At 30.1% G+C, this 12,901-nt stretch overlaps 1 protein-coding gene across 1 annotated transcript in view; it reads left to right on the top strand.

Annotated features, from left to right (window-relative positions):
• LOC112593632 (neuroligin-4, Y-linked-like) overlaps positions 1 to 10,808 on the top strand; it is a 286,318-nt gene extending 275,510 nt beyond the window's left edge. Inside the window, exons 7-8 of the mRNA XM_025338126.1 lie at positions 5,671 to 5,783; positions 8,615 to 10,808. Coding sequence (XP_025193911.1) covers positions 5,671 to 5,783; positions 8,615 to 9,792 — 1,291 coding nt within the window. The 3' untranslated portion in view covers positions 9,793 to 10,808. The remainder of the gene's footprint in view (positions 1 to 5,670; positions 5,784 to 8,614) is intronic.
• The last annotated feature ends 2,093 nt before the right edge of the window (positions 10,809 to 12,901 follow it).

Here is a 12,901-nt window from a genome sequence, read left to right as displayed (position 1 = left end):
CAAAATTAAATGTAAACTTCTGTTAATACATCTGAAATATTACGCGCGTGTAAGACGGAGACAACAATTTTATTAACGCTTGTGTAACTTCATATCTTACAAACTAAATTAATAAAATAAAAAATAAATTGAAAATTAAAGTTTAAGAGTTAATAAAATAAGAAATGCAGAACAAATTTAACATATTAAATTGTATTTAAAATTAAAATTACATTTTCAAGGCACTATAAATAAAAATTGTTTTAATTACTATTGATTTATGCATAATATTATGAAACATATCTCAATGTATTTTTATTATGATGTAAAAACAAGTTAACTATTTATTCATTTTTATGGTTTCTCAAATAATTACATATTTATTTAGTTATGCTTCATGATAATTTTCATTTTATTTTCCAGACATTTGACCTTTTTGATAATTAATATTACATGCAAAATATTTAATACATTTTTTTTATTCTTTTATATTATAAATTATATTAATTTATAATGATGTGCAATTGTGTTACATAATTTTACAACTGATTATATCATAATGTATTGCAAAGCAAAGCATCTATAAACTAAATTTAATTAGGCTTTTATGGATTTTATTAAAACCATTAAACTAGTCAGGCTTCACGCATTACAAATTCTCAGAAATTGAGATTATCGTTAATCTCTACAGACGTGATTTTATTTAACATATTTCCATTATGGTTAGGCTTAAATATTTGGACAGAGCTAATTTTAAATAATACTTGTCTTCTATAGTCCTATAGTATTGTTCTCTGGTATTTTATATATAATATTCTTTATTAGTACTACTAATTTAGTAGTATTTTATTATTTCATATAATATTATACAGATTATTTAATAAGTATTTTTTTGCAATAATCAACTTACTTAAAAAAATATTTTATAATTTAACCTTTGTAAACTCGGAGATTAAACAATCACCTACAATCAAGTTGGTTAGTAGGTAGAATAACAATCAGGTCTTCCAATTTTTCGTTACATACTATTTAAAAGATTTTGCAGTTTATGAGCTCTAACGATTGATCATTATTTAAATTAAAAATCAAAATTAAATTAAAAATTCAGAATGGTTTACTTACTTACTATTGAAAAAATGTTCCTCGAATATTATAATATTATTTAAATTTCTAATAAAACATTAGACTGTAGCTTATTTGTATACTATGTAAAATATTGTGTGAAAATTACAAGCCAACTACTACAAACAATATCGATCGAGTATTTAGACCGTTGAACAGTAAACCCAGGACACCACCCACTTTATCCACTCGATCCACTGCCCGAATTGCCACGTCGTTGTTTTCGATACGTCCTAGACAGTAGACATGCCGATGCGATATATTTCATATCCACCGATATGCGTTGCATTTATCTTATTCGTATGCGTATATGATTACATCTTTTAATGTTTATTAAACACGGAACCGATACGATTTGACGACTATAACAATCGACGCATTTTTTTTAGCTCTACAATACTCATATGGTGTAAAATTTAATGGATCGGCATTCAGTAGACTGCGATAAGTATATTCAACAACGCTTAAGTCGAAAGCGTCAGGAACAGTTGTTTACGCTGTGAAAGAGCTGTGGTGGATGTTGATGGGGTTGATAATGGGTACGTGAAATTATTTCAAAACGTCCGCGTGAATGTTGAGACCAGCGACAGCAGGATGTGCCACCCGTAATCGCCTCGAGTGGACGACCAACGATGGGTTGGAAGTGTGGATCGTCGTAATGAACGACAATTTTTGCGGTTAATTAAAAACAATTTCTATCTGTATACATTGCCCTGTCCGACGGGGTGAACCCTATAAGACCGTCTTCGCCAGTTTGTTCAATATATTATAATATGTACATAATATTATAATATACGTGTATATTCTTGGTGAGCGCAAGGGAAAGCAAAAGTGAAAAATAAAAAATATATCCGAGGACAGAGAAAATAATACTATCGAGGTTGACCTTAATTACACACTGGCGGAGGGTTTGATGAGATAAAACATGACTAATAATTTAATAGGGTTTTTGCAGTTGAAGTTTGTCGGTTTCTGAGGATAATAATTATTTTAATCGGGCAGCAAAAAAACAAATCGTATACACACACACGCGCGTATATTTCTTATCGTTTTAATATAAATAGCTATATATTGAAGACAAATTCAGTGGAATAAAGTATTATCCATATTATGCATATAATCAATATATTAGGTATTAGACATTAATAAGTTTCAAACCATCTATCTAACACTTACGAGTGACTTCAATGCGATAAATAATATATTCTATATGATATACGTCCAAGTAATTTCCACGGCATGGTGTATACTTTATCAACTGTATGCATGTACATACCAGAATGCGCCGTAAAAAACGTAATCCCTGAAAAAACGGCGGTGTTCGATTTTTCACAGAGCAATATCTATACGAATGCGGAATAGAATAGATATGTATTTATGCGTATGTTGCTACTATTTTGTCGTAAAAAATAAATGTGTCCATACTATCGACGGGCACCTATCCTAACCTAATAATCGCTTCATCGCACACATCCATATATTACCTCATACTGTGAACTTAAACATCATAAATCATTTTTTTATATTATTGTAATACAACATAAAGATATTTACGTTTCACTGTACATAGTACATATGGGTAAATATTGAATCATCACCATCATCAATAACTACCTAATATATTATAATATACTCGTAAATGTAAATGTTGTTTCTGTCAACGACGATTAGCGATTGTACAAGATAAACTCACAACACCGATAGCAATGAGCTCGTTAATCCCAACATATCGAGAAGGAGTAATTTTTCATTGAATTAAATCAAAATTATGCACTGCACGAATAAGACAATTAAATGGTGAAATTAACTTCGCCCTTTCGCGAGGGTATTTAATACTTGCACAAAAACTCTACACGATTACGCATCATCACCAGATCACCTTCACCATTTAAATGCGTTATTATGATGTAAACGTATAAAACGTATAAAAACCATAAACGACATTATATTACACTATTCACGGCTTTTGAAAATAGTTTCTAGGCCAAAGCTGTTTATTAATTAATGCGGCTGTACCGACGTCACCACACGTCGTACTTTTCACCACTTTGGTTTTTAAAAATGTTAAAGAAAAACGTAACGGAATAAAGTAACGATCAGCGACGAGTGTATGAATGTATATACATAGGTGACTTTTAAGCATTTATACTCTATTCAGAATATTCCATTAACTACATTAACTACCCTATATTTTTTTAAGAAAATTTTTACATTTTTGAAAATAATTTTTTTAAATTTAGTATATTTATAAAACAACATTTTATAAAATATCATCTTTTACTATTTTTTATTGTAATGGATTTTTATTGAAAACAATTTTATGAGTGTAGTAAAACGGCAAGTGTAGGTAACCAACAAAAGTTGTGTTTGACTACCCTGCTCATTCGAACTAAAAATGCTTATTAATTAATAATTATTTGTTCATTACCTTACAATAATACATCAAAATAGATGATTAATTTTTTTTTAACTATATAAGCTGAAAAAAATACAAAGTATAACGTGTGTTCTACTGCAATGTATATAAAACAACGATTATCAGTATTATTTTTAGTGGTAAGATAAATTAATAATAAATATAAAGCATTTTTGCATTATACAAGAGATTCAATCTTAGTGATTGCTATATTCAGAAGTGTACTGAACAATTTTTAGACCCGAGGATAACAACTACCATTTGACAACAAGTTTTTATCTATATTTTTTTTTTTTTTTTACTTTATACTCGTACTATAATACCCATTCACCCATTTTGGTCTTGAGGAAATTGCTCAAAACTTCAACTGAATATGGTTCATGTTGTATAATTATAACGTGTAATGTTACATTCACTATTAAAAGTATCTATAGTTTTAAGTCTAGATGACACCTAATCATCATAGTTAATAGCTGAATAGTTTGACAATGAGTAGAAAATTGAATTAGTCTTAAAATTTTAAATTTTAAATAAATTGTGGTTTTCATTTTAATTTCTTATTTATAAATCCGTATGGACGTCTTCATAGATTTAATATTAGAATAATCAAAAACATTGAACATTTTAATATTGTTGAGATCATTAAATAAAGTTTTAGACATGGTAAACAAAGTTAATTTTTAACCCATATTAAATCTGTAGTAACCATATTAACGTCAATTAAATCGTAGTACGTATATTATAATATACGTATACATTTATTAAGACTCCATTAATTTAAAAATATATACAAAATATACAAATACAATTTCACATGTATTTTTTGATTTTACTGAATCACACAATTATAATCTGGAAGGATAAAAAAACAGTTATAAAATTACTAATTTGGTATGATAAATAATAAGCCTTTCACCATAACTCATTTAATCCAAATAATGCAGTTTATCCTTTGTTGGATATAATAATTGTAATTTCTTAATAAATCATACAATTTAAGAAATCATAATATATTTTATATATTTATTTATACATGCTATACAATTCACAAAAATTTGAAATCCATTTATAATTATTAGTTAGGTACATTAAAGGTCTGATTTTAAGTGATAATAATTACATTATGTCAAATGCCTATAGTTATAAGTACTTACTTAATATTAAAATTAAATAATTAATCATTTTAAAATATGTTTTTTAAGACATTTAAATCAAAATATAACATTTATCATATCAATGAAATAATAAAAATACTTGAAAAAAAATGTGTCACAAACTAAAAATAGGTGTATACATTTTATGAACCGTCAATTTTTTCTGATACGTACTACTGTTCCATACTTCCATACAATATATAGTATAAATATATATCTATATAAGTGAATAAATAAGTAAAATTCAAATGATAACTTATATTTATTATATTATTATTAAAGCAAACTTGATGTTTTTTTTCTGTAGATTTTAAATATTAATTTCCGGTGCGAGAAAAACAGTTGCGTTCAATTTTGGTAGACAATAAAAAAAACAATATTCAAGACCAAAAAATGTTTTAAGTTATTCAAGATTAAATCCCTTTTCTTGATAGTTAAAATTTAATTTAATAAAAATGTATAGTTGTTAACATTTTATGTATATTATTATCTCAAAAGATTTCAATCAAATTCGATTAATATTGTCGTTGGATATATTTAAGCCCTACCGATTGTCGATGTGCTTCTTGTACGTGTTTAATACGAAAACAGTGTAGTAAAAAAATACGGAGATCCTTTGCAAATGTTATACTGAATGATAAATGAACCTTTTACATAATAAAATGTTCATTTATTTCGGTGTGTCCAACCTACTTCTTTTTAATACACTGGACACATTGGCTTGCACTACTTGAGGCTAGTGGTAGAAGGGTTACAATCGGGATAATACTGAAATATACCCCAGGCCTTGAAATTAGAAAACGCTTTTGGGATTTTGTTGTTTGTTTCCAGTAAAAGCTATAGGGGAGGATAGATGGGAAAAAATGTCCTTATCGGTTGTCTAAAAGACAAATGTGCTTTGTAAACGAATAATATCCATTGTGAATAAATTTGTCTCCTGACATTCGTTTTTCTTGCACGATTATTTTTAAAACTGTATGTATTTTTTTCTCCCTCTAGGGATCCCAACGATCACGATGATAAGCCAGATTCCGGATCCAAAGAGCGAAACAGGTTTCGAAGCGTCACATGGGATGAATATGATCCAGTGCATCAAAAATATTTAGAAATAAGTGAGTGAAATTAGATACATTGAAATTATTACGTTTACTTATTATTTGAAAATTTAAAATGTTATACTTATCTTATTTACTTATTTCTCATTTGATTTTCTCAAAAGTTCGTTTGAAGAAAACTAAAATTATTTATTTATTTTATCATTTTACTTTCTCATCAACTTTACACTATAACAAACCAAAATACCATTCAAAATTGTGAAGCTCACGTTAAAATGAATTCAGTGCTATTGTTTTTTCGTGCATCTAACATTATTATATATTAATACAGAACCAACGTAGCGTAGTCAGAGATCAGAAATCTCTTTTATACTCAGTTTTCGGTGTGTAATTGGTTTCCTCTAATGTTTTCAGCTAACAATATTTCCTAAAATAATTTTTTTTCGGTAAGTTAAATAAGAAATCTAATATTTATTGCCACTGCCAAGAAACTGTTTAGACGATTAACTGCAACTATATTTCTAACCTATAAAACCAACACGAGTGAGATTAATACCATTAAACTACATAGGTACTACAACCAAAATTGTTTCATCATGTTTACGCCTTATATAGTTATGCGTAATATATATTATTATTATTATTATTCGAATTAAACAGAGAATGATTTTTCAGATAATAGTCTCAAATAAATATTCATAAAGTAATTCTTTTTTTTTTTACAATAATTCATTATATTTTCAATTCATATTAAAGTTATTTTTTTCATATCTATTATAATAATATGTTAGAGTTATAACAAGAAAATTAGTTACAAATATTCCTATAATCATCTATACCTATTACGTAAAAGCTAATTTGAAAATTTAATTATGCCTATAACTAAAACGGTTTAGTACCTAAAATGAAAATATTGATTTTGAAGTTCCTCGATAAACAGAGCACCTGCAGCCCCGAGATCTGTTACCAAACTTGAAATTACCATTTACTAGTATTTACTAGTACAACCACATAGACCAACACGTAGTTATTAATATATATATATATATATATAATTGAAGACTGTTTGTTAGTTGAACAGTAGATATGTATAACTAGTTTGTGTGATAGACGAAGTTGTTTCAAATGAAACTAGGTATTATTAGTTGTCATCCTCAATGGTTTCTATACCATAATCTTTATAGCTGTTTGTAAATTTTGACAGTTTTGAAGTTTCATTTGGTAGCCAATACGTACAATAAATATAAACTATTCGGACGTTTTTAAATATTTCATCTACTTGATAAATTCCTTGTCAGTAATTCTGTTCATTTTAAAGATAGAGTTTTTTGTTTATGCCAGTGTACATTTTCTAGAATTAAAATTGACAGTTACTTTTCCATTCTAATTTTCAATTGAATATTATAATGTAAACATGATTTTTTTTACTGTTTTGACCATCTCTTTAATAATATTTATATTTTATATTATCTTACTATATAGTTATAAAATATTATGAAACACTATGTTTATTATTTATCAAGTCTTGTAATTATTTCACTGATCATACATAAAATTCTTATAAAATGTATTTATTATTATTATTACTTTTTATATTATAATATTATAATAATTTATCTAAGCAATTTAAATACTAAACTATTTTTTTTTAACTATCCTGTTGGTAGTCCAGTGTTTCATAGAATAATTAAATAGATAATATTCTATTATCTAATTCTATTATTATAATATCGTATAATAATAGATATTTTTATCCATAAATATAACTAATTATATACACAATGATTGTAGTTTGTTTAATATAAAAATTATATTAATGAGAAATCTTTTTATCATTATATAAATTACGAAGGCGTTTAAAAGTTACATTGAGTTGCACCCAATACAAACACAAACCTACTTTCTAATTTCTACATAGTTTTGTTTTAGGCGTTTTGTCAATTGTACATGTATATTATTTAGCATATAATATTACTAAAATAAATAAAATTATATTTTTCAATTATTGAATAAATAAAATAGTTCTTCCATTTTGAAAATCCTACAAAATTAGTAACAGTAGGAATATTTTTAATTTTGTTCATAAACTTACTATATTACTTATATTTTTACCACCCATCTACTCTTTTAGATAAAAATGAATACTAGTACCACTAGATATAAATTATTTTATAAATTAATAAACACTCGTATTAAATTGATTGTTTCAAGTTTATATAACCTCAGACAAAAAAATGCTTTACAATAATCACTAGAGATAATAGAAAGTTTTATAAACCAATGCTGTAAAACGATTATTCAGCTATAAAATAATTATAATAAAAAACAATAGGTATATTTGAATCTTTTTTATTCGTTTATAAAAATTTTAGATTAAAATCCAATTATAACTGATATTAATAATATATTTATTACTTTATTTACTTAATATATTAATAGGTTTATTTTTTTTTTTTAATATTATATTAATGTCTGTTTATCCGATTATATTTTATACGATGTAAAATATTTTAATCATTGAATAGTTTTAATTATTAGCATACATGTTTTGAAATATCAATATTTTTTATCATATGGATCGTAATTTATTATTTATAGGATTTTTTTACACCTTTCATTGGAGATGATGTGATTTTAATCCCGTTTATTGTTGTTTTGCTTATATGATTATTAAATACTCAAGCATAATCTACATACGTATAAACCTTTTTTTTTAGATTCTGAAAGAATAGAGTTATTTATTTTATTTTTTAAATATTACATTTTTGCTTGATATTGAATTATTTTTCACCTCATACACCAACGATTTTATGAAAAAGTATATACAATAACAAACCTACGCCATGACGTTAGATTTATTCTAATTCAGTTATTCGAAATTATTACAGGCATGAAGCCCCGTATGAAGAACCATTTCCGGGCGCACCAGCTGTCCGTGTGGTTGCGGCTCATACCGGAACTGCACCGGGCCGGCATGGAGGACGTGATGCTGCGGCATAACCTGTTCCGGAACCACGATGACGCAGAACTGTACGAGGGCGTGGTGAGGCCAGACCCGCTGTCCAGGCGGGCGCCGCAGCGGGCCACGGTAAACCGATTCACGGCAAATGGCACGGTGGCCGAAGTGGTGCAGTCGCTGACCACCACGAGTCGGCCACAATGGCCGGTGGCGGAAACGACCACGTGCCTGCCGCCGGCGCGCGGCCCGAACGCGGCCAACGCGTCTACGTCGGCCGAGGACGCGCTGGCCACGCTGGGCGCGGCTGGTTACGCAGCCTACTCGACGGCGCTGCACGTGACCATCGCGCTTGGTGTGTCGTTGCTAGTGCTCAACGGCCTATTGCTGGTGATCATATGTTACCAGAAAGACAGGTTCAAATGTCTGCAACACGACCAACAGCACCAACACCAGCAGACGATCGGCGGCCAGGAGGACTCGGTTAGGTACAAGGCGGCCGCTGTGCCGGACGACAGGCAGTCGGCCGTGGTGGCGGTGGACAAGGTGGGTGGTTACGACGGGCGCCACCACCATCTGCAGCAGCACCACCATCCGCCGGGGCAGCAGATGCACTTGGGTGCGAACGCCGTGGCCGTGGACATGGAGCAGAGGCATCACCACCATCACGGGGCCGGCGGCCACCATCCGCACCACCACATGCATCACCATCACGTGCCGACCACCGTCGGGGGACAACATTCTGTGCCGCCGTCGCAGACGACTACGACCGCGACGGCGACGACGACCGCGCAACAGCAGCAGTTGTCGGCGGCCACAGCGGCGGTGCGCGTGGCCGCCGGACACGACATGACGTTCCCGAAAGCGGTCAAACCGTCATCCAGACTGCTGCACGACCACCAGATGATGGGCGGGGGTGGCTGTCCCCCCAACGGGTCGTTGGTGCACGGCACACTGCCCAAACCTCCGCCGCCGCCAAGGTCGTCGGTGGGAGTGCAGTCGCAGGAGTCGCAGCCGCTGCTCGTGCAGCAGGGCGTGGGCATTGGTCAGATGCCCAAAACCGGTACGCTCAAGATGCCCGTGGCCGCCATGAGTGAAATGAGGGTCTGACCGTCGCTCCTGTCTATCCTGCTGCACCTGCATTCGCCGTGTTCGTGCTGACCAGCGCAGTCCGCGCAGTGTATGAAAGAAATGCAACGGTTGTTATATGTCGCCGTTGTGGTCCTGGTCGTCCGTGCGATTCCGTGTGTTATAAAATAGGATATCGCTATCTATTCGGCATTAAGTATGAATAACACTAGCGGCTTGAAAATAATACCGAGGTTAAACATACTTCCGGGTGGCCCTCCTCCAACGCGATGCGCCGTGCCGAACGACGCTACTAGTCGATACGCGTGTTATGCGTATAAATTCGTACCACGGGCTCTGATACCTTATACCTCTGTTCGCGATATCATTACCATGTAAATAATAATAGAGATATTATATGACATATTTAATCGTTTATTCCGATACACATTATTATCATATTACGCGCATTATTCGTCACTGTCGTACATAGAAAACGGTGTTGTAATGTTATTATTTATTATATCGTTTTGTTTGTTAAGTATAGAATAGTATTATTATGCTATTATTCTGATAGAATATGTATAGTATAAGCGATTGCGTTTGACTGTAAAACTTAACGGTTTTATAGTCTTATTCTCACTGTAATATTTGTAACCACGTCAAAAGTCTTATGCTGAGTGAGCAACGGTGGCTAATATGGTCAGATCGTCAGACACGATGTTATCATATTATATTATTTGTATTCTGCACCTTAAACATAACTTGACTTATTTAAAATTTGATTCTTCAAATATTTCATAATGACGTTGAGTTCCAACGATCGTATCTTAAACTCTGAATAATTCAAATAGGTAGTCAAAATTTGTTTGCTAAATTGTATATTGTATAATCCCGAGGAAATAGAATGTATACTTCCCTAAATCTAATGATTTCATCATTTGTAAAGAAATTTATAGACTCTAAATAAATAAACTTAACTTAACGATAAAGGCTTATTGTTAAGTTGTAAAAAATTCATCGTATATTGAAGTAGATAAAAATTAAAAGTTACTGCTGCAAACGTTTAAAAATGTAAACTTTATTATTTTTATTTTAAATATAAATTAAGTAATCAAATATAATATTTTGACTATTGTTGTATTATTTAGATTGTTGATTTCACGTTAAATTTAAAATTTCATCAGTGTCGCAGAATACGATTTTTTTTGTGATTATAATTAGTCCGTAGTTACATTTGAGTTTGTTTTATCATAATTTAGAAAGATAATATGTTCACGCTATTTACGAATTTTTAATGTCCCTTCTATCCCATGCATGTCAAAAATATTTATCTATTGCTGAGAAAACATTTTATACCGGGAATAAAATATATCACATCTTACGTGTAAAGTGTAGTCACAAGCCTATAACAACGCATGTATTTTTAAAAAGATAATTTAATCCAACAGTTCATTATTGCATTCATTATTAGATTAACATATTATATCATATTTTATTACTATGGTAAGTAGTTTGTACTTGGTAAAGCAAAACGACATACAACGTATGTACTTAATATCAATTCACTCCGCATCATTTAGTTTTAATATTTTATATCAAGTATACAAATCGTAGTAGATATTTAAAAAAAAAAAAAATGTTTACCATCTTTGTTATTTTATTTCACTTCAAGGGCGATGCGGACAAAAAAAAAAAAAAAGTAATTTATATTAATAAATTATTTTGTTGCGTCCCATGGACGGGAGGACTCACCGACGCTACGACTATATATTAGCCATCTGACTTACAATATTAAATAATTATAAAATTAATTAAAATAATTGCATTGAATCTGGTTACTAAAGTTCACTTCTAGACATCTCGTTTTATTGTACATAATATTATTATAACTATATTACAAGCTTCCGTTGCTAATGTTTCTGTTGTATGGTTGAAAGAGCAGTTAAGATAGTTCAGTTACCAAAAAAGAAAGATCATTAGTCGTCAGATGTCTCTCTGACGTTGACTTGAGTACACTGTGTGAAAATAATCTTTTATCGCACCCCAATTATTTTGCAATTTTAAAGCTAATTATCAATCTATTGGTTGCCTTATAATATCAGACTGCCCTATCCGCGCATTCAAAAGCACCATAAGGGATTTCTTGCTATCTAATCCAGAGGTTAACCATTTGATCAAAGACCTAGACATAGATCTAAAATACCTGATATGTTTGATTAATTTCACCAACAGATTACCACTTAACCTTCTGCTGTTAATTATATTATGCTAATCTTATTTCATTTTATCAGGATTTATTATTTTATTGTAATTACCGTATTTTTAATTTTATAAACATATATTTTGAATAACAATCTTGATATATTTTTTAGTATAATAATAATAATAATAATTAACTACTATTATTTAATAATTAACTACGAGAAAATGTTTAAATTTTGTGAAAAACGCCAGAAAAATATTAAATCTGCTATAAATTCTGAAGTTTATAATAATTCCCAATATTATTTTAATATTATAGACACCCTGTAACGATTCACTGAGAGATTATATTGGATAAAACTTACGCTTACAAATTTTGCTTTAATAATGATATAAAACTAAAAATAAAATTTTAAACTGAAAGGTGGGTATATGTATTTATTACATAATTTTAACTTTTAGAGTACATTCATTAATTGATTGAATAAATTGTGAACTATTACCACACCTACATTTTAATTAAATTAATCACGGAAACCATTATCCAAACTTTTCGACATCCGCGAAACACGATTAGCCTTATTTTGATTAAATAACTAGATATTCAACTACGACACATGTCAATTATATTATAAGCCCAAATCTAAAACCATAATATTTTTAATGATTAGGTATAACAATTTTGTGACTATCACCAATTTATTGATTTATTTTACAATAATAATAATTTTTAGTCAGATTAAATAATGTATTCTACAAATCTAATGCTTATAGAAACATTTTAGAATATTCTTAAATACGATTTAAGAAATTTTTTAAGCTGGTAAAAAACATAAAATTAAAGAAATGGAAGGTGAGTAATTGATGACATAATGTAGAAGAACAAGTAAAATTGAAAACAAAAAACAATATTTTTGTTATCCTATGGCTTTTCCTTTACAGAACC

Source organism: Melanaphis sacchari, unplaced genomic scaffold, assembly GCF_002803265.2.
Source record: "Melanaphis sacchari strain LSU unplaced genomic scaffold, SCAv2.0 Contig20_pilon_pilon, whole genome shotgun sequence".
In the NCBI taxonomy this organism is placed as follows: domain Eukaryota; kingdom Metazoa; phylum Arthropoda; class Insecta; order Hemiptera; family Aphididae; genus Melanaphis; species Melanaphis sacchari.
This window is presented reverse-complemented; position numbering and strand designations above follow the sequence as displayed.